The sequence below is a fragment of the Castor canadensis genome, chromosome 14 (genome assembly GCF_047511655.1).
Source record: "Castor canadensis chromosome 14, mCasCan1.hap1v2, whole genome shotgun sequence".
Classification (NCBI taxonomy): Eukaryota; Metazoa; Chordata; class Mammalia; order Rodentia; family Castoridae; genus Castor; species Castor canadensis.
Window position 1 is genome coordinate 101,498,607 of NC_133399.1, and position 24,394 is coordinate 101,523,000.

Below are 24,394 nucleotides of genomic sequence, written 5' to 3' on the forward strand. Positions count from 1 at the left end.
CTGGAAGTCTTTGGGGGTTGGTCCTGGCAGCTCAGTCACTAACCAGCAGTGTGACCCCCAAACCTCAGATTCCTCAGTGTTGGCTTCTAGGCTTGCCTCAGAGGATGGCTGTCACTATACAGGTGGGGGAATCATAGGAGTTGACAGAGCCAGACAGGCTGTTCTGTGCATTCTATAGTTCCAGGTTTCTCCTGCATCACAGAGATTGCATAAGCTTCATTTTATCTGTCTGCAAGGTCTGACTTTCAGGTATCTACTCTGCAGCCTGGCTGAAAAGCAACTTGTTATAAACCTGCTGGGCAGGCTGTTAACTCACCTTAGAAGTCTTTATGCTTGAAATGGTGGCCTGACCCTGTTTACACAGGATATGTTGTCACTGATCGTGTGTGCAGGAGATGCGCGTGTGTGTGTGTGTGTGTGTGTGTGTGTGTGTGTGTGTGTGAAGCACATGGGACTAAGTGGATCAAAACTGCAGGGCAAGATTGGGTGTGGTGTGCTTGCCTGTAGTCCCAGTACTCAGGAGGTTGAGGTAGGAAGAACATGAATTCAAGGCCAGCCTGGAATACAGAGTGAATCTGAGGCCTGCTGGGGCTGTATAGTGAGATCCTACCTAAATGGTAACACATGTACACACACACACACACACACACGCACACACCCACAGGACAAAGTAGGGTGTAGTGGTGTATGCCTGTAAGCCCAGTGCATGGTAAGCTGAGGCAGGAGGATCATGAGTTGAAGGCCAATTTGGGTACATAGTGAGACCTTGTTTCAACAAAGAGCAAACACACAGACACACACACACACACACACACACACGAAGGCACTTCAACTGACATAGAATTAGCGGAAAGTGAGTCTGTTGTTAATAGAGAACATCTGGATCAAGCCTGGTTGCTGTATGACTTGCTTCTCCATCTGGACGCAGTCCTTAGCAGTGCAGGCCTGCCCTGCAGCCTTAGCACCTCTGCCTCACAGACTGCAGGAGGCAGCCTGACACGCTCTTGCAAACCCTCTCTCTTTGTCCCTCAGTTTCTGGTATCTGAAGAGTTCTTGTGAGTCGCTCAAAGCAGCTGTCATTACACTTCCTCTGCAGCCATGTTAGGTCTCCAAAACTGCAGTTTCTTTCTCATAACTGACATTCCTAGGCCAGCTCCCTTTGTCCCTTGCCGAAAATTGGGAAACACCCAATCTTATTAGGAACACACAAATCATTCATGGTCAATTCTTGACTGCAAAGAATCCCACAGATGGCCAGCCTCACCCTTTCTGTTGACTCTTGTTGAATTTTATTTCAATGGAATCATTTGCTGACCTAGTCCCCAGATCCTGGAGTTAGGAGTTCTGGGGCATCCCCTGCACGTGATCCAATGAAGTCATGCCTGTGAGAGATGCCTTAATGTGCAGGAAAAGCTTGGTCCATTTCTTGATTATTACTTTTTGGTATGAAGAACAAATATGGAAAGACCATATTTGTGTGTATGCATGTGGCTTTTTGAGACAGGGTCTTTCTATGTAGCTCAAGCTGGCCTGGAATTCACGATCCTTCTGCCTCACCTCCCGAGTGCTGGGGTTACAAGTGTGAGCCACCACACCCAGCTTGGTAATATGTTTTCAAATAAAACACATGTGCAGTCAGATACTATGAGGATCCATCATTCCAGAAACAGACTCACGTTCTCTTCCCCCGAAAGGAGTCTCTAGCTCTTTGAAACCAAATTGGGCCTTGGGCAAGCTGGAAGCCAACTGGCGGTCATGTTAGGAATGCACGTTAGGAACGTGCAGTAGGGTGGCTGTAAAACAGAGTTCCAACCCCCTTGGAGAGGTAGAGCTTCTTAGGGAGGTGTCAGGGCTCAAGGCTCCTTTGTCCACACTGTCTGCAGGTCGGTTCTGTGGCGGGAAACTCCCGGAGCCCATCGTCTCCACCGACAGTCGTCTCTGGGTTGAATTCCGCAGCAGCAGCAACTGGGTTGGGAAGGGTTTCTTTGCCGTCTATGAAGGTACTGAGGAAGTGGGGGGGAGGTCCCTGACCATCCTAGAGCTACTCCCTCCTGGCCCCCAGGGACTCAGTGTGGGTCTTGATGGAAGCAGAGGGAAGGGTGGGGTTGGTAGGGTGGGTGATGGGGAGACTAGTTGTGTGGGAAGGGAAGGAGGAGTGGTGAGGGGAGAACATGCTGACCTACCACCTGTCCCACCTTATCCTATGTCTCCATGTCCCTGTGTCCCCAAAGCCATCTGTGGGGGTGATGTGAAAAAGGACAATGGCCATATCCAGTCGCCCAATTACCCAGATGACTACAGGCCCAACAAAGTCTGTATCTGGCGGATCCAGGTGTCTGAGGGTTTCCACGTGGGCCTCACGTTCCAGTCCTTTGAGGTAGCCAGAGATACTGATCTGACCCTTGAATGTCCCTAGTGTCCTCCGGGACAGCCCCATTCTCTGCAGACTCCAAGGGACTGGGGCCTTGGCAACCAGAACTCCTTCCACTAACAGAGCCCCTCACCCCTAGATCGAGCGCCATGACAGCTGTGCCTATGACTACCTGGAAGTGCGTGATGGTCACAGTGAGAGCAGCTCCCTCATCGGGCGCTATTGTGGCTATGAGAAGCCCGATGATATCAAGAGCACATCCAGTCGCCTCTGGCTCAAGTTCGTCTCTGATGGCTCCATTAACAAAGCTGGCTTTGCAGTCAACTTTTTCAAAGGTGTCTCCTTCATTCCTTCTTCGGTCACTCATTCCACATAGAGATTCCATGAGGGAGGCAAATGCCAGAAAGTTGCTGAGCGCTGATCTTCACAAGCTGTGGGAACATGGGAAAAGGGCAACCTCCATGAGGAGGGTTTTTTGTTTTATTTTGGTTTGTTTGTTTTTTCTTCAGTACTGGAGCCTCGTGCTTGCTAGGCAGCACTCTATCACTTGAGTCATGCCTCCAGCCCTTTTTGTTTTAGTTATTTTTTAGCTGTGGTCTTGTGTTTTTGCCTGGGGCAGATGTTGAACTCTTCCTACCTATGCTCCCTACTTAGCAGGAATTATGGGCAAGTGTCGCCATGCTAGCCAATGTAGAGTTTTTAAAGAATGACCAGAGGCAGGTGTTCTCCCCGAGCCTTAGTTCCTTACCAGTGTGATGGGCACAGTAACGGCTCCATCAGAGTATTTTAGCAGGGATTGGCACCAGGAAGTGGTGGTGGCCTCCAGTCAACCTGTGTGCTCAGAAGGAAGGCTCTGTGGGGTCTCCTCATGGGGTTCCAAGTGACCCTGGGGGCTCAGGGGACTTGGATCTGAGCAGGCAAGTGTGGCTTCCATCTGACTTCTCCCTGGGATAAGGGTGGATGTGGGTCATAGGAAGCCCAGAGGACCCTGGACTTGACCCCCCTCCCCAAGCAGAGGCCAGGAGGAAGAAGCCTGGCCTGGCCTGCAATCTGTGACCCCCTTTCCTTCCCCACAGAGGTAGATGAATGCTCTCGGCCCAACCGTGGAGGCTGTGAGCAGCGGTGTCTGAACACCCTGGGCAGCTACAAATGCAGCTGTGACCCTGGGTATGAGCTGGCCCCAGACAAGCGCCACTGCGAGGGTGAGTGCACAGACTGCCTTGGGACCCCTGGTCCCTTTCCTGTGGCCTGAACAAGCTGGGATTGCCTAGTGCTGCTCCCAATTTTCTATTGCAGCTCCAGGTACTAGTACTCTGTGTGACTGCTTTTAGAATATTTTAATTCTTACTCTTTCATTAAAGCTGATCTTGACTTGGTAATCAATATCACCACCTACTAGAGGTGAACAGTGGAAACCACTGTTCTCTGATGGTGACCAAATCTCAGTTTCTTGCATGTCCCCAAGGTGCTGGTGACAGCACTTCGAGCTAATGACTCCAGCTTGGGCACCTTTGAGCAGCCCCTCTGTGCACCTCCTGGAACTGTCCAACCATACTGCTTTCCCAGACCCTCCCTGCCTGCCTCCCCTGCAGCAGTTTTTGGGCCCATTCTCCAGCCACGGTGATAGAAGTGGCCACAGTGCAGCCCCTCCATGTCTTTCCTTCTTCCTCCAGACCCCTGGAGACCCCCCACCTTCACCTTGCTTCCTTCCATCTGTCCCAAGCCCCGTGGCTGTAGGACCTACAGACCCTATCTTCTCCCAACTGCATCCCAGACCAGGCCTCCTAGAGCAGAGACTCCTGGCAGATGATCCCACGTCATTTGTCTCCCCAGCTGCCTGTGGTGGATTCCTCACCAAGCTCAATGGCTCCATCACCAGCCCAGGCTGGCCTAAGGAGTACCCACCTAACAAAAATTGCATCTGGCAGCTGGTGGCCCCCACTCAGTACCGCATCTCCCTGCAGTTTGACTTCTTTGAGACAGAGGGCAATGATGTAAGTGCCTCCCAGGGCATGGGTGGGTAGGAAGGTGTAGGCTGTGGGGCCTAGGCTCAACACCTGCCTCCTACCATCTGGGAGAGGTCCAGGCAGAAAGGCAGAGAATGTAGAGGTAGACGCTGCACCCAGTGTGGGTGGGGGTCAGAAGCTTGGGGGATCCTTGAAGGAGTGTCTGGCAGGTGTGAATGAAGGACATAGGTCTGAAGCCTATAGAGTGAGGAAGATCTTGGGCTGCCCCAGGGCTTTGTGGATTGCACTGGAGCATCTGCTGGGGGTGAGCAGCTAACCAAAAGCTAAAGGATCTGTAGACCTTCTGCAAGCTTCCGAGTGTCGGAGTAGTCTGGAGAGGCTTCCTGGAAGAGACAGCCAGAGCTGGGTTCCCCTGCAGGTGTGCAAGTATGACTTTGTGGAGGTGCGCAGTGGACTCACAGCTGACTCCAAGCTGCATGGCAAGTTCTGTGGTTCTGAGAAGCCCGAGGTCATCACCTCCCAGTACAACAACATGCGTGTGGAGTTCAAATCCGATAACACTGTGTCCAAAAAGGGCTTCAAGGCCCACTTCTTCTCAGGTAACCCCGAGCTCCCCAGCTCCAAGTCCTGCCTCCCTCAAAGAACGAGGCTCCCCTTGCCCCTGACCCTGTGTACTTTCCAGCCCTCTGTGGTACCTGGCCTGCCTGCTGCTGCCTCCCTTTCACCACCCACCACCAAGCCAGCCTCAGGGACATCTGAATCCCATATTCCTAAGTCCTCCATGCCTGTCAGGCCTGGGGAAGGGTAGAACAAAGGGAGGGAACATTCCAGGTACTGGGAGCCTGCAAGCCAAGGCCTGAGAGAGGGCAGGCTCTGGAACAGGGAGTTCAGTTTGACTGAGAACACGGGGTGGATGGAGAAGAGGAGGGTGTTTTCCTTGGACTGTTTGGGGCAGATTATCTGGCAGTAGCTGGACTTCTAATCAGACCCTGTACAAGCCAAATGGGTTCATGCCTGGGCCTTCTGAAAAGGAAGACACCTCCCTGCCTTTGATATCAAAGCTTCCCACTCTTTTCCCCTGGGTGGGGGGCTCAGGTCCCCTCAGCATGTCAGCTGAGAGCTGTCCCATATAAAATGTGGGCTCATTTGTGCTTTCAAGGCCCCTCTCTGGGTGGCCTAAATGGTAGTCAGACAACCCTCCCCAGCCTATCGAAGGTGGACCTGGGGCGAGGGGGGATGGATGGGGGAGGAGTCCCAGGAGACTTCTCCCCTGATTTAGGAATCCCATAGACTTTGGCCCCAGGCTAGGCTGTGAGACAGCTGGTGACCTCCAGAGGCAAAGGACCCAGGCAGTGAAGGTCAGAAGCTCTGCAATGGAGCTGGAAAGAACAGGAAGTGTGGGCTGGTGGGAGCAGGTGGTTTTGTAGAGGAGTGGTCCAGGGACCCTCACCCCAACGTCTCCTGATGGGCCAGGCATAGGCGGGCAGGAGGCAGGAGGCAGGAAGCCCACAACTACATCTATGCCACCTTCCTTCTCCTGTCCCACCCAGGGTCCTATATCCTTTAGTCCCCTGTGCGGTTGCCCTGCACCCCTGCCTGCCCACCTGGATGCAATGCACCTGCCCCTGTGCACTGGTTCCCTGCTTGGCACTGCCAGCTGCTCTGCTCTGCTCAAAGTGCTCAGTTGAGCTTTTGGCCCCCCACCCTCAGCCCTGCCCCACTGCTTGCCGTGACCCTCCCCTGTAACACCAAGCCCTTCCTTCCCTGACCCCAACTAGAAGTCCTACAAGGTGCTCACCAGAGGGCTGGGGGGATATAACACCTGCTCAGGGTGGGAGCTGCCCCAGGGCAACCATTACCTGCTTACTCTTGTCTCTTCCTGCCCTTCTGTTGCTCCAGCCTTGAAGGGGACAGGGCGACACTCACATCTGTCTAGAGTTACTGCCTTGTCTCCCCACCCCACCCCACATAACACTATGCCCACCCTACTCAGCTCTGCATAAGACACACACACACACACGCACACGCACACGCACGCACACACACACAATACCCCCTCGTACAAGAAATCTGCAGAGGACCCCCATCGGTGGGCATCAAGGTGCAGCCTCAGGACCTGGGGCACCTGACTCTGGCCCCCCAGGAGGGGCTGTGTGGACTTTTGGGACACCCATCGAGGAGACCCTAAGTCAAGAAGGAGAAGCAAGAGCCTGAAGACCTTCAGTCTGACCCCAGCACCTCCAGGGCATTTGGGCACTGTAGGGTGAGTGCCATCTCCTTGTTGGGACCCACACCACCTCCCCTGCCCCTGCATCCCTTGTTACTTGTTTCCCTGGCACCAAGGTGGGCTGCCCACTCCTCCAGGTGCCAAAGCCCTGCCCAGACACTGAGGCAGCCATCTTTGGGCCTGACTTTCTGTCACTCATTCCTTCAGCCATTCACATGCATACCCACTCATTCATTCAACAAGTATTTATTTTACACATATTGTGTTCTGTGCGTTGGACTTGGCGTCTGGGGTGCAAATATGAGAAAGACATGGAGATCCAAAATTGTCAGGGCAGTCTTTGCTCAGCCCTTGAGCTAAGCTCTATACAGCTCTCAGCAGAGTCCCAGGCATGTCCTCAGAGAACCTCCCACACCTACATGTCCCATGGGCTAGTGCAAAGACTGCTTCCTCAGGCCCTCAGTCAGACTCCCCTCTAATGTGCATGGAAGGGACCCTTTTGAAGAAACATGGGGACTCTACCTGTTGACCCTGTGTCCCTGAGGGCCCTGACAGGTCTGGTCTTATGGGAGCCAGGTCTTCTAGGAGCCGATGCTCTATCCCTCAGGCTCCTCTCCTGGGATACCAGGAACAGGATCCTCTTGTCACAGGCCCACCTGGCCCATTGAATCCCAGCTGACATCTTTCTACCTCATGGTTCATCTCTAGAATTCTGGGTATCCGCTTTTCCTGAATGCCTGCCTCTATGACAGGCACACTGTCCCCAAAATGATCACAGACAGACCTAAGAATATGTGGCCGTGGCATACACATGCCTGTAACCACGTGCATCTCTGTGTGTCAGTGCACATGTGTGTGTGAGTGTGTGCACTAGACCATCGGCATGATCAGCCTGAGCGTCTCTGCACATGTGCGTGTCTGATCCACGTCTGGGTTCCCAAGTGTGCATGTGTGTCTGTCTCCCTGTGTGTGTCTGCACCCACCTGTGTGTTCCTATCTGCACTTTTCTCCACTTATGAGGGAGAAAATCCTGTGAATCTCATGTGTGCACCTGTGTATAGGCAGGGTGGATGGGTGGTGTGTGTGTGTGTGACTGTCTTTGTACCTTTTTCTGCATGGTATACAGTAGGTTTGTATCTGTCTGTGTGTCTGTGGTATGTGTCACCTGATCATTTGTATCACCATGTTTGGACAGCAGTACATTCGTGCTGGGCTGTGCTGGGGGCCTGACTGTAGATGTGTTTATGTGAGTGTGTGTGTGTGTCTGTGTCTAACACTCTGTACATGAGCGCCAGACTGAGAATTTGAGGCGAGCCCTCACGCAGCCCTCTCCACACACTGCTCCCCTCTACCAACAACTTCTCCTTTCTCTTCCTCCTTGATGTTGCGCGCCATGGGGCGGGCCATCCCTCCAGCCCTTCCCCTTGCCACTGGCCCGGTGGTCTTCCCTGTCGCTGTGCCTCCTCCTACCTGCTAACTCAGCCCTCTGTGACCTGGCTGCGTGTCATGGCCCGCCTGCATGTGTGTCCGCCTGCCCTCCTGCCCCACCACACCCTGCCCGCCTGCCTCAAGGCCCTGGGTCTGGTTTCCACTGCTCTCCCTCCCTGGTCCCTGCCCTCCACCCCCACCTCTTGGTCCCTTTTCTCCTTTCTCTCTCTCGTTTCAGAAAAGAGGCCAACTCTGCAGCCCCCTCGGGGACGCCCCCAGCAGGTCAAATTCCGAGTGCAGAAAAGAAACCGGACCCCCCAGTGAGGCCTGCCAGGCCTCCCAGACCCTTCGTTACTCAGGAAGCTCACCTCGGACGGAGTGGGCTGGGGGCTTTGGAGCCCACCTACCCCCTGCCTCCGCTCTGCCATTCCGGCTGCCTCCTCTGGCTGGACAGAACTGGTGCTCTCCTCTCCCCCTGTCCCCCTCAGCCGACAGGGGACCCTTCCCTACCCCCTTCCCATTTTGATGGTGTCTGTGACATTTCTTGTTGTGAAGTAAAAGAGGGACCCCTGCGTCCTGCTCCTTTCTCTTGCAGTCTGCTTGTCCATGTGTCTGTTTTTCCACTTGTCCGTCTGTCCAGTAAGCAGGTAATGGTAGAGGTCCCATGCTGGTCAGCTCCTGACCCCCAGCCCTCCCTCCACCCACTTCTACCTTCTCTCCCCACAGCTGGGCCCCACAAGCTGCCTCCGCTTGATGCAGTACCTGGGACCTTGCCATCGCCTTGGCCTCCCACTCCCCACATGCCCTGCTGGCCGGTGCTGGCTCTTGCACTCTCCCTCCCTATGAGAGGAAGCCCAGCCAGGTCTCCACTTCCCCTGGGGTGACGAGACCTCAGCCCACACAGACCCACCACCCTTGTTTGCTCCCTTAGACAAGGATGAGTGCTCCAAGGACAACGGCGGCTGCCAGCAAGACTGTGTCAACACGTTTGGCAGTTATGAGTGTCAGTGTCGTAGCGGCTTTGTCCTCCATGACAACAAACATGACTGCAAGGAAGGTAAGGGCTGCACAGAGGCCAAGGCTGATGGTGGGGGTGACCAGAGCTTGCTGAACACCGGGCATTGCCCCAGGGCATCTGCACAGGAGATTTCCGTGATGGGAAATGGCAGACTGGTGGTGCCATCTCCATGGGCCTCAGTTTACCTGTGCAGTGAGTGACCTCTGAGGTCATGCATTTCATCTCCTACCAGGTACACAGGCCTCCTCCCCTGCCTGCAGTATCATGGTCACATGCTAGTGGTTTCCCCTTGTCTTCGTCAGGAAAGGAGCTCATAGCTGTCCTGAGGCTCCATTTCCAGACTCTTCTGGTGGTCAGTGCTTCTTAAAACCCATGTCCAGATAGGCACAGGGAGGCTTACACCTGTAATCCTAGCTACTCAGGAGGCAGAGGTCAGGAGGACTGAGGTTCAAAGCCAGCCCAGGCCAAATGGTTCATGAGACCCTATCTCGAAAAAAACTTATCACAAAAAAGGGCTGGTGGAGTGGTTTCACGTTGTAGGCCCTAAGTTCAAGCCCCAGTACCACAAAAAGGAAAGAAAAAAATACACGTCCAAGTCTTTCTGTTTCTAATTGCTTCCTATTGGCACATAGTGGCTTAAAAGCACAGACTCTGAGGCAGGCGCCAGTGGCTCGTGCCTATAATCCTAGTTAGTTGGGAAGCTGAGACCAGGAGGATCGAGGTTTGAGGCCAGCCCAGGCAAATAGTTCACAAGACCTCACCTTCAAGGAAACCAAAGTAAAAATAGATTAGAGATGTGGCTCAGTAGGTAGAGTACCTGCTTTGCAAGCTTGAAGTCCTGAGTTCAAATTCCAGTCCCCCCCAAAAAAAGAGAAAAAACAGACTCTGGAGACAGGGTGTCTGGTTTGACTCTGCCACTTGGCTAGCTGTGTGCCCTTGAGTAACCACTTGCTCAGTTGCTCCTGTGTACAACGTGGATCATAATTGACCCGTCTCTGAGGCAATACTTCAAGCAGCATAGTTACATATATTCCCATTACTGGTCACACTTCTCACCCCTGGGGACACCCAGGACATGCTGCTGCCTTTCTGACTTTGGAGCCCTGCTTATACATATTAAGCATCCCTAATTTGCTCCAAAATACTCCAAAATCTGAAACCTCTGGAGCACCAACATGATGGCACAAGTGGAAAATTCCACACCTGACCTCATGGGGTGGGTCACAGTCAAAACGCAGGTGCACTAAAAATATTGCACAATATTACCTTCAGACTGGGTATATAAGGTACATAGGAAACATAAATCAGACTTGGGTCCCATTCCCAAGATACCTCATTACCTATGTGCAATATATTCCAATATCACCAAAAACACTTCTGGTCCCAGGCATTTTAGGTAAGGGATGTCCAATCTGTATTTCAAAATAGCTCTCATGCCATATCATCTGATACCTGGTCAGATATGCTACAACACTGTCTGCTCCAACTTGCTAATTCTGTGTCCCTGTGTCTGTTCAACATGTATAATCCCACATGTATAATCCCAACAGCACAACACAATACAGGCCTGCTTCCACCCCTGAATGTCTGTGTGCTTTGGGGCAAGTCGCTTAACTTCTCCGTGCTTCAGTTTCCTCATCCATGAAATGATAAACAGTGATCCCGCCTTTTAGAGATTGTGTTTTATCAACATTCCTCTGAGGACTGAACACAGTGCTTGGCAAATGACTCTTCACCGTTATTAAGTGGACAACCCAGGTTTAAACAAATGAGCTGCTGAGCAGAATAAATAGAATTGAAGCACCCTACAGTGATCCAGTGGGGAGTTGACAACCTCCAGTCCCATCTCCAGGGTGTGGGAATCCTGACTCGGAGATTCCACTTCTTTTTTTTTTTTCTTTCTGTGCCTGACTTATTTTTTTTTTAATTTTTTAGCATAAATTAATTGTACAAAGGGGTTTGTTTCATCATGGTATTTACAACATGCAGGAACTGTACTTTGATCAAATTCACCTCATCTATATTATTCTTTCTTAAGTACCCTCAATCCTTGCCCCTCCTTTTTAAGTTTTTGGTGGGTTTCATTGAGAGTGTCCACTTCTTTTAGCTAGAGGGGAGCTTTGTCCTGATGTGGTCTAAAGAGCATCTGTGTTTGTAGTCTTGGTGCAAAAGAGGGTTTGAATAAAAAATAGCATCAACAAAGACAACCAGGCCAGGGTGTACACGTCTCAGGAAAGTGACCTACCCACCTGCTTGTCTTCAGATTCACTCGGGAAGCTCTACTGAGGAGTGCCTCACATGGGTGTAGATCAGTCCACGTGCCCTGACCTCTGTGGACCATCCAGTGCTGTGCAGAGTTCTGTAGGGAATTCAAGAGAGCAGGTCTCCCACTCCCACAGACATTGCTGGGAAGGACATGACATGGGGGTGCAAGGGAAATGGCAGGGAGACTAGCATAGAAGTGGGGAGGGCAGGGCAGAGTAGCCATGAGAGGCTGCAGATGAGCAATGGGAATGGCTCAGCGGTGAGACAGGAGCCTGAACCGCTGGAACTCAGCCCTATGTTTGGTGAGCCTCAGACTCTAGGCCCAGCTGTACCTGCCCATCCCTTTTTCCTCCCTGGACCCACAGTACAATGGCTGCCTGTTTGCTGAGTTAGTCAGTTGTCTGTTACTGTGATAAAACACCTGAGAAAAATAACTTAAAGGAAGAAAGATTCTGGCTCATGCTTTCCGAAGTTTCAGCCCATGATCACTTGGTTCCATTGCTTTGGACCTGAGACAAGATCAATCGTGGCGGAAAGCACACAGTAGAGCAAAGCTGCTCACCTCATGGCAGCTGGGAGCAGAGAGAGAGAGGCACTAGAGACAAGATACACCCAAGGGCACACCCAAAATGACTTACTTTCTCCAGGTAGGCCTCACCTCCTAGTTTCCATCACCTTCCAATAGTCCATTCAGTTGTGAACCCATCAATGGATTAATCCATGGATGAGATGAGATCCAATGACATCCCCAAAGTGCCACCTCTGAACATTGCATTGGGGACCAACTTTTAACACATGAGCCTTTAGGGGACATATTAGATCCAAGCCGTAACACTTGCCCTTAGAGGGACCTGCCAGAGTATCTGATCATGAATACTGGTCATTGGTTTTTTTTGTTTGTTTGTTTGTTTTTTTGTGATACAGGTTGGAGAGACACCTCCCCTGAGGCCACAGGACAGGAGGCAAGAGAGAGTTAGGAAAGGTTGTGTTTGAGGGCCCTGGTTTCTTCAGGAGGCAAGAGGAAACTGCAGCTGGGAGGGATGGGAACTTGAGACAGTGGCTTTATTTTTTGGGGTGATACTGAGGTTTAAACTCAGGCCCTTGAACTTGGTAGGCAGGCACTCTGCTACTTGAGTCATACCCCCAACCATTTTTTGCTTTAAGTTATTTTTCAGCTAGAGTTGTGTTTTTGCCTGGGACCAGCCTTAGATCACAGTCCTCCTACCTATTCCTTCCTTGTGCATACAGGCACGTGTTACCACATCCCCACTTATTTGTTGGGATAGGCTCACACTAACATTTTGCCTGGGCTGGCCTAGAACCACAGTCCTTCCCCTCACCACCTGTTGGGTAGCTGGGATTATAGTACGAGCCATTGCACCCAGCCCCGCAGATGGGGTTTCTAAAATGGAAGGACAGCATGAGGGAAGCTGGGCCACAAGGAGTGTCAGCAAACACTTTGGGTGATTAGCCATGTAGTTCAGCCACAGAGGACAGTCATCTAAGTCAGACAGGGAAGAAGATGGTCAGCCCTCCAGGTCTGTGAGTTCCATCTTTAAGTTCAGCCAACCTTGGGTTGAAAGTATAGTTAGGCCTGTGATGGTTGCATCTGTACTGAATATGTACAAGCTTTTTTTCTGATCATTATTTCCTAAATAGTGCAGTATATCAATGGTTGAGATAGCATTTACATTGTGTTAGGCATTATATAAGTAACCCAGAGATAATTTAAAGTGTACAGGCTGATGCAGTAGGTCCCATGCAAATACTATGCCATTTTACATAAGAGACTTGGACATCTGTGAATTTTGGTATCTGTGGAGGGTCCTAGAACACATCTCCTTTGGACACAGAGGGTTAGCTATATGGTCTATAAAGACCATGGAGGTCCCTCTAAAGTGAAGTAAGCCTTGGGAAAGCTAGGGCCTGAGCATGCTGGAGAAGTGGGAGGTGGCTGTCAAGAGGGTGACGTGTTGGTAGCAAAGCCTACAGTGAGGTTGTGAGGAAAGGAAATAAGAACCAGCAGAGCTGAGTAGGTCAAGGGACAGAGGTGTGTTGGGTGGGCCAGCTGCCTGTTTGATGGTGTCAGGAGTGGGGTTGGAGAGGACTGAGTCAGGTAACAAGGTCTACCATGACTGCGGAGGCTGCTGCGGCTCGGTGGATGACAGCCTCAGGATGCACAAAAATTCTCAGGCTGCAGAGCTGGGAGAGGGGGATATTTGTGGTATGAGGGGTCCCTAGCAGAAGTAATGTGGCCAGATGGCTGCAAAGTGATGGGGTACTTACCCAAGGGAGCTGCTTCCATGAGTGCTGCCAGGGGCCTCACCCAGGGCTTTTGTAGAGACCAAGCAGTTAGGTTCTCCCAGTTATTCGCAATCCTTGTGCGTGAGGGACAAGAGGCAGAGGAAAGGAGCGGGCAGGAGAGAAGGGTCCTCTTCATAGGAAGCACTGGAGCTTGGGGTCCCTGCCAATCCCACTCCATCACTCACGTTCCCACAGCTGGCTGTGACCACAAGGTGACATCCACCAGTGGCACCATCACCAGCCCCAACTGGCCTGACAAATATCCCAGCAAGAAGGAGTGCACATGGGCTATCTCCAGTACCCCAGGGCATCGGGTCAAGCTGGTAAGATGCCCACTGCCCAGCTGTTTGGGACCCCTGCACCTCCGTATCATATGGCCACTTCTGTCTCACCAAAGTCTTGCTTGAGTCAGGAGTGTTGGCTGTAGAGTGGGTGGTCTAGCTGAGCTCCTGAGTCTACATAGACAGAACACCCTCTTCTCAGGATGCAGTGGGGTTGTCTCTGCCATTACCTATTCCTGGGTCCTCCCTATAACCATCATCCTCCCAGCCATGGCTGCTCTCACAGGTGTGTATGAGCTGGGATCACACACCCCAATGTATGATCAAGCCTAGATTTGGGACTCCCTGATTCCTGCCCCAGCTGCCCCCAACTTAATCCGTAATCTGCACTCCTCTCTTGTGCCTTCCAGACTTTCATGGAGATGGACATCGAGTCTCAACCTGAGTGTGCTTACGACCACCTGGAGGTATTTGATGGGCGTGACGCCAAGGCGCCTGTTCTTGGTCGCTTCTGTGGCAGCAAGAAGCCCGAACCTGTCCTGGCCACAGGCAGTCGTATGTTCCTGCGCTTCTACTCAGACAACTCCGTCCAGAGGAAGGGATTCCAAGCGTCCCACTCCACAGGTGAGGCCTGCCTCGGGCCAGCATACTGCCTTCATGCTATTAGCTCCAGAGGCACTGCTGATCCTGGTCTCTAAGCCAGGCTCAGGGTTTAGGAAGGCCAGATAGACAGAGCCCTGTGACCCTGGGAGACAAGACAATGGGCTCCAAGAACCAGGTCAGAGGTGCAGAGTGAGCACTGAGGGCCAGGGAAGGGTATGTCATGGGTAGAGGTTATGAAAGTCAGAAAACAGAGAGCAGTGACAAGTTGGGGGGTGGGGTTGGGAACCCAGGAATGAGGAAGGAATCCCCCACATCTTCACTAATTGCATACTTGGCAATACATCACCCCACCCACCCTTCAACCCCCCAAATGCACTTCTCATTCTTTTTACAGGTATTTATTAACACATGATATGAACGAGGCAGCATTCTAAGTGCAGGTTCTTGAGGGGCTTGCTCTGTGTTCATTTGTTTATTCAGCCACCACCTCTGAAGCTCTCCCTATTCCAAAGACTGAGGGGCAAATGGCAATGAATCAGACACAAGCCTTTCTCCCCTACCCATCCAGGAACTCATAGTCCAAGGACAAGATAAGTCAGGCACAGATAATTACAACATAAGACAAAACACAATAGGAATGAGAAGAAAGGCTCTCCAGCCTGAGTGGGAGCTGGTGGAGTCTGCCCAGGCAGGGGGTAGAGCCAAGCTCCACCACAGCTCAGGGTGTACCCAGGTGACAGCAAGTCACTTACTTTGGAGGGAGCAGAGTGTGTGATCACAGCAGCTGAAGTGGGGTCCATGTTGCTGTAGAGAGAGGCTGGAGTCCAATTCTTGGAGGCCGGAATGCTGACCAAAGATGTCAGCTGCCAACTTCATAATATCCTGATGGATCTTGAGCCACCTGTCAGTGTGTCTCCAGAACTAATGGGTCCACAGACTCCCCTCTTCCCCTTCACCTCTAACCTGACCCAGGCCCTACTTGGGTCTCTCCTCATCTCCTCCAGAGAATCTGAACACAGGGTATAGGAGTCTAGGGGCACTGGGAGGAGGGTGACCACTGATGACACTGTTCTGTGTGCTCCCACTTTTCCTGACCAGCACAAACAGTACAAACCAGAGGCTGGAACTCCTTCCGGCTCACAGACCTCAGTGTTTGGCCCACACTGTATTTTTTAAAAATTTGAGCTAACACTTAAAATCAGGAGTTTTCACATAAAACCCAGATGTACAGCTTCTCTGTTAAAAATGGAAATTCTGGCAACACTGGGCCACATTCTTCTATGACAGCCCTCAGCTGGAGCAAATTAGCAATGTCCTTTTTTGACAAAGCTGCCTTCCCCAGTGCTGCCACTCTGCTGCCTTCCACTCAAGATGCTTCACCCCAGAGTGTCCCCGCAGCCCCCTCTGTAAGCACCTATCCAGAAATGACACAGCAGAACCCTTGCTCTGGGCTGAGTCCTAGGCCAAGTCCCAGCCCACCTGTACTGTCACGTGGCCTCTGTCCCAGGCATCCATCTCTTCATAGTTCAGCACGGTGTGGCAGGGTGCCCAACACATGGCAGTGCTCAGGAAGAGGTGGCCAATTTTGTCATCCCCCGCAGAGTGTGGGGGCCAGATGAGGGCAGACGTGAAGACCAAGGACCTATACTCCCATGCTCAGTTTGGTGACAACAACTACCCCGGAGGGGTAGACTGCGAGTGGGTCATCGTGGCCGAGGAGGGCTATGGTGTGGAGCTGATATTCCAGACCTTCGAGGTGGAGGAGGAGACAGACTGTGGCTACGACTATATGGAGCTCTTTGACGGTTATGACAGCACAGCCCCAAGGCTGGGACGATACTGCGGCTCTGGGGTAACTACCATCCTGGCTCCACAGCCCCTTATTACCCTCCAGCCCTTACCTCAACTCAGAGACCCAGCACCAATACAGCAGTGCCGCTGGAGTCCTGGGTGCTAGGCTGAGTGGCAGTACATGCCCGGCCTTCTTCAGGAGCCAGTACACACAGCCTAGTGGCTACTAGACTCTGGACCACCCCCACCCAAGAGACCAGGGTCTTTTCTGAATAGCAGAGGTTCCTGAAGCTTCTGGCCCAGGCCCTGCCCTGACAAAGCCTGTTCAGAACCAGCTTGGTTGGACTTGCAGGACAGCTTGTGTTTGAAGTGTCCCAAGGCAGCTCTCCAGGGCCTGGAATGGGAGCACCACTAGGGCAGAGCCAGGGACAGGAGGCCTGAGCTGTTGCTCTTACTAGACTGGCTGAGCCATAAAAACACCCTCTTCTCTTCCTCTGCTCAGTCCTCCCCTGGTGAGAGGCCACTTGGTTCCAAAGCTGTTTCTGCTGTCGTTCAAGCAGGGTCTGAATATTGCTTCTTGCTCTGTGGGATGGCTCTTGCACAGGCCATGTGCATAGTCAGCTTGGTGGGCTTGTAACCAAGGTCATGGGCCAACCCACAGATGGATTTTTCTTTTCCTCCCAATAAGAGCTTATGCCCCACCTACCTTCTTTATTTTCTTTTTGTCCTTTTAATTCTTTCTACTTTCAGACAAAGCTGTCATCCCCTTTCCATCTCTCTCATACACACAGGCTTGTACTTTCTCATGCACACTCAGTCATAAGTCCCTGGCCCCCACTTCTCTCATTGGCCATCCTCCAGGGCAGGCTGCTACCCCAGGAAGGGTTAACCCTCCCAGGAGAGGCAACAGCTGCTGGCCTCAGCATTGGCCAAGCCTCTCTTTAGAAGCAGAACTTTAGCCTTAGTGACCGGCAGGGGTTGGGCCAAGGTGGGATGGGCAGTGGGAAATGCTTGCAAAACCCCAGCATGCCTGTTCAGCTGCTCTGGCATCCCCGGGCTACCAAGCTCATACCCTCTCCCCACTTCGCCCCTTCCTGTGAGTCGCACACCAAATGGAGTATCTCCAGGGCACTCCTCCCAAAGACCTTCCCAGGCTGGGGGCAAGGGGATGGGACATGGGGGAAGAACCCAGGCAGGGCTCTTTGGCACAGTTATTGAAATGTTCCTAAGGCTCTCAGGAATGATTCTTTCTATGCCTGGAGGACCAGTGCATCACTGTGGGCTTGTGGAACCACCAAGAAGGGTATCACCTGGCAGCAACCACAGTCAGAACCAGGTCAGGGACAGGGATGGACAGGGATGGAAGAGTTCAGGTCTAGGGGAGACCATCTTCTCCCTATGGCTTCCTCCACACCCCAGCAGGCAGAGGAGTGCTAGTCCATCTTCTTTAGGATCTAAAATTATCAAAGCAAGCCACCTCTGCCTTTGCACACTTCAACCTTTATCCTCTTGCTGCATCCCCGCTCTAACACACACCACCCTCAGGAATCCTTCCAGGCTTGGAGAGCAGGAAGCTTTTGCTCCAGTATAGATATGAGGCCCAGAGGGGTTAGCATGCCCAAGCTACTAACTAGTTAATAGCAGAACGGAGTTTAAAATGGAATGTGATTCTGAACTTAATACAAGCTGCCCTCCTTCAGGTACCCCATTAAACTCCCAGAAGCATGACAATCTGTTTCTTTTCTTTTACTTTTTTGTGACAGGGGTATCACAACATAGCCTAGACTGGCCTCAAACTCTCAATCTTCCTGCCTCTGCCACCTGAGTGCTGGAATTACAGGTGTGCACCACCACTCCTGGCACATACTCTGTTTCAAGGGGCTAGGGGATCTGGTGAAAGTAGGGGAACATCATGCCTTCCTGTGAGCTGGGGATCTTGAGGAGGGAAGAGAGCAACCCTACTCTCCTCCCTCCTCCTCATGCCTGTCCCTTTCTCCACAGCCTCCTGAGGAGGTGTACTCTGCTGGAGATTCTGTCCTGGTGAAGTTCCACTCAGATGACACCATCACCAAGAAAGGCTTCCACCTGCGGTACACGAGCACGAAGTTCCAGGACACACTCCATAGCAGGAAGTGACCACTGCCCTCACATGGGGGCAGGGATAGAAGTCCTGCCTCCCTCAGTCATCTAGACTGGACAGTAGGGATGACAGGCAGGAGGTGACACATCGTCCCTCACCCCCAGGCACCAGGACCTGCAGGGCCAACAGGCCAGGTGACACTGTCCTCAGGAGGTGGGGAAATTGGACTCCTCATAAACCACTTCCCTACAGTCCCCCCACCAGAGTGCGGGGTCAGGGCCCAGGGGCCAGAGCTTCCACTGAGACACTTGAAGTGACCATTCCTCCCTGAGGCCCTGCCTGGTGGCAAGAGGGCCTGTCAACAGGACCCGGCCACCTTCCCTGCCGTCTCTACACGCTGTATTGTGTATAGCCGGTGGTCGTAATCTTCATTGTAATGTACATCTCCCTCCTCTTCTCCAGCCTTGACTTGGTTTTATTTGACCCCTACCTTCCCTGTTTCTTGGGGCATGAGTATCTGTGTGTGTCCCCTAGGAGCCATAATGGGGAGATGGAGAGGAGAGGGGGAAAAAAACAAGACAGGGCTTCTCCAGGCCCGTGGCTGGTCAGCCACACCAGAGCACACCAGCCAATAAACCGAAAGTGTTACAGCCAACATTCTGTGCCAGATACTCTCTGGGACATGGGGGAGGGGACAGCTCCTTCCAGATGTGCAGGCTTGCTGGGTGTCTGAAGCCGGCATGTGGCCAGAACACCTGGCTTCACTGGCTGCCTTTCCCTTCCACAATTCCAGGACCCCTAAGGGTGTGATTTCACACTTGGACACACACACACACACACACACACACACAGCTTATAGCCCTCCTACACAATAAAGAGAGAACATTCTATAAAGAGGCTGTTTCGGGGGAGGAAGGAGGCACATAAAAGGAATTTGGGGTGTGTTTGTCCATCTGGCTTTTCTATCTTGATCTGGGGAAGGAATGGGCTATGGTGTGTCTGGCCCACCAGAAGCCAGAGAACCCACACCAACTAGGACAGGTCCACTAGCTGGCCCCCAGAGCCTGGCTTTGTGACAGTCAGACAGAGTGCTGGTCCCATGGGCCCTCCCTTCTTGGAGACAAGAGCCAGATACTGGCTAGGCAGCCACACTGAGCAAATATTCCAGCTGGCCCCTCTCCCCAGGCAACTCAAGGCTATGTCTTATTCAGCCTTCTCCTTCCTGCCATTGCCCCCTCCCTCCCAAACCAGTGGTGGGGCCCAGACCTGTGCCTCCCAGTGGAAAGAATCCACACTCCTACTGCCTCCCTTCCAGGGGCTGTCCCTCCCCTTTCTCTGCCTGGATCTTACAGGGGAAGAAAGCAGAGGAGGATGTGGAGATAAGGGTCTTCTGCCTGGGCTGGTCACACCCAGATTCTGCAGCTAACTGGCAGCCTGCAACAAGCCCAGTCTCCCTGAGAGCTTTTAGTGGACTGTGAGTCTTCTGTTGCTGGGGCAGGTGTTGTGCCAGATGCTATCTGGACTTAGGGATCCACTCCCAGGGATCGGTGTGGCATGGTGGACCTGTATCAGCTTTTTATGCAGAAAGCAGTAGTAGAAAACACAAAGGAAGCCAGCAGCTCCCTTGTCAGACAGTGGGCCTCCCCTCCAGGCCTGACCATAGGTGAGGCACTGAAGCCCTGCCAGGAGCAGGAGATGCCTAGAGGGGCCACTACATACCCTTCCAGGCAGAGATGCTCAGGACAGCCTGGAGGGCTATGAGCAGAATAGAAGGACCCCCAAATGATGGGAGGTACATGGGCACCTCAGCCAGACAATTTGTCCATTAACTCGGCATTGACTCCTCCATGGCAGAATTTGTAGTCAGTGTCCACAGCTCTCCATTCTAGTCCTCCAGGTTCTTCCAAATCTAAAAGGACAACAATCCCAGCTGGAAAACCATGTGCCCAAAGAAGCCAAAGTCATAATCCTGTCCAGACTGGGGCTTCAGCCCACGGAGATGAATCTGGTCCTCCACCCAAAGGGAGGCCTTATGCAAGCAGCAGCATCACAACTAGAGGCAGGTGAGGATCCACCCACGCAGCCTCCCTGGCACATGTGCCTGGACCATCATCCTGGCAAACTGGGACTCCTCTGAGGATTTGGATGAGCCTCCTGGTCTTCCCTGGGCCCATCTTCAAAGGAAGCTAGGAGCTGTAGCCTCTCAGGTCCAGGGTAGGCCTAGCAGGGGGGATTTGGCGCCAGCAGTAAAAGGTGCATATCATCTTGGAGACCCCCCCCATCCAGATGGAAACACTGTTGGAGGCTATTGTGCAGGACCAGAGCCTCAGTGTGAGCTCCCAGGCCATTTGAGGAGTGTGTACGGATGCAGATCTTAAAGACCAATGAGCAGATTCTCTTTGCAGATCGCCAAGAAGCAGGGAGTCAGGCCTGTCTGGATGCCCATACATCCACCCCCAAGTGCTTGCAATCAGACAGCAAGCATCCCAAAGCATGGGTGAGGGGCAGGCTTTGATGGACAGGAATGAGGAGGAGGAAGAGGGGGAAGGGGAGGAACGGAGGGAGGGGAAGACGAGGAGGAACGCTGGAGGGCAGAGGACAGAGAGCACCGAAGGAAGACAAGATGATCGGAGAGGAGGAGGACATAGAGCAGGATGTCCTCCTCAGGGTTGTGGGAGCTGCTCAGAACGCTCAGAGTTGAAGCCGTGGAAACTACTTAGAATTTAGTAAATCACTGGCCCAGTCACCTTCTCCTGGTTGCTTCATGGCTCTGGACTAGGCCAACTCCAGTGCAGAACAGGTGAGGCCATGGTCAAGGAGGGTACAGTGGTTCCTCTAAACTTCTCCTAACCTTGAGGTCTCCCTGGGGCCTGAGTACATGATGAGCTATGGAAGAGCCAGAGTGGGGCACCCCAACTCTGCACTCCCAATCTCAGAATCAGGTGGAGAAAAGTGCACCCCAGAGCTTCAGGACTGCCTCCCTGGGAGCACAATTCTAGCCCTAGGCAGAGGGGTCAGTGCAAGCACAGCAGTCAGGTGACCTAGCTCTGCCATGGTTAGCTCTGTGATGTTTGTGAGGTGTCCCCTTCTTGGGCTTCTTTTCCCCAAACCTGTCACTCATCCCCAGCACTCTTACTGCCATGGTCAGAGACATATAAGAAACCCCAATGTTAAGCTCCAAAGCAGCCAGAATGCAGGGGACGTAGCTGTTGAAGCTACCAGGATCCTTAGGAAAGGTGTCCAGGCTTCCAGGGCCAACTATTGGCTGGACACTCAAATCAGGAAAGTTGGGAGCCCATCTCTGCCCCTCTCTTGCTTTTTCTCCTTGTTTCTGTTCATCCCCTCCCCCCACCTGCTTCCTAGAAGTAAAAAGAGCAGATAGCCTGTTTTGAACCCTTGCTCTACCATTGGTGCCTGTGTGACCCCGAATGAGTCACTTAACCCTTTGAGCCTCAGTTTCTTAATCTGAAACCCAGGTAATAATCACACCTGACATAGTTATGAAGAAGGAACAAGGTGACCTTTGAAGAGAGCCTGTCACTGTGTCTGGCAAACAGCATGCTCTTAATAAGAGGCCTTTTCTCCACCAGAAAATTTTCTTGCCCTGGACTGCTCTGTTCCTGGGCCAAAAGTAAGCCTCATACACTGGTTTCCAGTCAGACATTTAGAGCTCACTGCAGATCTTCTTCTGCCAGAGGGCTCAATGTTGGGCCCACAATAAGGAGGGGCTTGTGGGGCAGCAGGGACATAGTTCTGGCCAGCTCGTGGCCTTTCTGGGCACCTCCTGAGTCACACCCTGTTCTTGACTGTCCCTACACACAAGGCTGATTCTGGAATCCGTGAAAAGATTTGCTGCTCCAGTTTGCAAAAATAGTGGTGCCTGACTTGCAGAGTTTTGGGGGAAGAGGCTGGCCAGATGTTTTCCCCAGCATACTGTGAGGCCCCTAACCCAGCCCCCTGATGACCAGAGCTGCCACTCCTGCCCCACACCCTCCCTTCTCCCATCCCGGGACATCTGGTTCCAATCTCTTCCAGATGCTGCAGCCATGCTGTTTTATGGCCAATCGCCTCAGCTCTGCTTCCTGAATCAGGCCTCCCTCCATTTTGGGGGATGGTCCCCTCTTTGTTCCTTTCCTTAGGACCTCTTTTCCAGCCACCTCTTTTCCCAACATGGAGAAGAAACACATTCTAAAGTCAGCCTCCCCCCGACCTCAACTTATGGCAGACTGGGGCTCTTATTCACCCAGGATTAAAAGAACCAAGATGCTAGCTTCGGAGGACAGAAAGAGCAGGGAAGTATGGGTGCACATCAGAGCAGAGGAGAACACAAGAGTTGTATGTGTTGGAGACTCAAACATGCAACCACGTGTTTGTGTTTGATGTGTCTGTGTGTTTGTGCCTACACAGCATAATACCCCACCTGTTACCTAGGGCCTCACCTTCTGACCACTGCCTTGGTTTCCCTCCCTGCCTGTACTAGAGACAGAGCTAACTTGGGTCCCTCAGCTGGATTGTAAAGCTAGCTACAGTCCATGGTTGTCCCTTACCTTGGAGCTCTCTGGGGTCTCCTAGACATTCTCTAACCCCAGCCCAGGGAGGGTATGTTGTGTGCAGGCCAGAAGGAACCCCAGGGCATATTCCAGCAAATGCTTTGGCCCTGTTTCATCTGCCCAGTGCTCCACGCAGCCCAGGCTGGCCATGTGCCGGGAGTGGCCATCTGGACAGAGGTCAGAGAAACACATTCTCTAGGGGAAACTGCATGCTACCCTCCATCTCAGTTTGCTGCCTTTGTCACCAATGAGAGGACTCTGACAGAGAGCCAGTCCCTCCTTCCAAGAAACCTAGAATTGCTCTCTAAAAGAAGACTAAACCTGCTCTCGTGGAGAACTCTGAAAACCCACCCAACCCAGAGACAGGAGGGGAACCCTGGAGTCACTCCCCATCCTGGGAATCTTGGGCTCAAGTGCTGCCCACTATGTCTTTAAGTTAAGCCTCCATGGCATGTGTGACTCCACAGTACCTCCCACCCCCACCCCGCGTTACTCTGGAACTACGCACAGCCTTGCTTAGCTGGAAGAGATGTGGAGACCCTGGGGGAAGCCCACTGTACCTGAGATATCTGAGATGGGGCCAGCCTTTGTCTTACTGTCCAAGGTGGCCCCTGACTAGGGGAGGCAGGCACAGAATATTAAAAAGGGAAGACTCCTATTCCTGGCTTGACATGGGCCTTTTAGCTTCTTTGTGCCTCGGTTTCTTCACATGTTAGGTAGGAATAGTCCTGCTCAGGGCCATTGTGCAGACTAACGGCTGGTATGAAAGCATTGGCCCAGTGTCTGTACCCAGTAGGTCCTAGGAAGTAGTCACCTGCTCTTCAGATTTCCTTCCTATCTCAAAGAAACCATACCCCACAGTTTGATGACACATGTGATCTTGGCCCTGACGCAGGCTATGTTGGTAAGGTACCTCTGACTGTTCTGGAGTGTTTCTACTCCAGCTGAGGACCATTTTAATAAGCCCATAATTACAGCCACAGAAGTGACTCAGATCTGCAACTGAGGAGCCTGCTGGAGGAAGGGACAATCTGGCTCTTGGGAGAGGGAAATCCTTTGGCGCCTGGGTCTGAGCCATGGCAGGCTGCAGTGGTGAACTTCAACAGGAGCCCAGGGACCATGGTGAGGCCTCCAGATGACCTTCATAGCCTCTTCCAAGCTGGAGCTATGTCTCTGCACTCTGAGCCTTGCCACCCACAGTAGGACTTGGGTACATTCTTGCAGACAGTTCCAGGTGGCCTGTCCTGGCACCCCCATTTGAGCACCTCTACAAACTCTACCAGAGAGGTGCTGCTGTGTCCTCAGGGCTTGTGATCCCTACACCCCAAAGTTCATATGTTGAACTCCTGACCCCACGGTGATGATATTAGAAAGGGGGCTGGCCTTTGGGAGGCACCTAGGTCATGAGGGTGGAGCCTTCATGAATGTGATTAGTCCTCTTATAAAAGAGGCCAAGGGAGCTTGTTCACCCCTTCCAGCATGTGGGAACACAGCAAGAAGATGGCTGTC

The 24,394-nt window shown here is 52.5% G+C and overlaps 1 protein-coding gene across 5 annotated transcripts in view; it reads left to right on the forward strand.

The window, feature by feature from the left end:
• Bmp1 (bone morphogenetic protein 1) overlaps positions 1-18,990 on the forward strand; it is a 43,173-nt gene extending 24,183 nt beyond the window's left edge. For 3 of the 5 annotated variants that reach the window (XM_020169800.2, XM_020169798.2, XM_020169801.2), the window contains 11 exons: positions 1,884-2,000; positions 2,232-2,377; positions 2,511-2,706; positions 3,448-3,573; positions 4,205-4,365; positions 4,757-4,937; positions 8,925-9,050; positions 13,776-13,903; positions 14,272-14,485; positions 16,066-16,316; positions 18,257-18,990. In XM_020169800.2, coding sequence (XP_020025389.2) covers positions 1,884-2,000; positions 2,232-2,377; positions 2,511-2,706; positions 3,448-3,573; positions 4,205-4,365; positions 4,757-4,937; positions 8,925-9,050; positions 13,776-13,903; positions 14,272-14,485; positions 16,066-16,316; positions 18,257-18,391 — 1,781 coding nt within the window. In that variant the 3' untranslated portion in view covers positions 18,392-18,990. Of the gene's footprint in view, positions 1-1,883; positions 2,001-2,231; positions 2,378-2,510; positions 2,707-3,447; positions 3,574-4,204; positions 4,366-4,756; positions 4,938-8,231; positions 8,588-8,924; positions 9,051-13,775; positions 13,904-14,271; positions 14,486-16,065; positions 16,317-18,018; positions 18,096-18,256 lie in introns of those variants that run through there. The other 2 variants (XR_012441564.1, XM_020169802.2) reach the window with 2 other exon arrangements.
• The last annotated feature ends 5,404 nt before the right edge of the window (positions 18,991-24,394 follow it).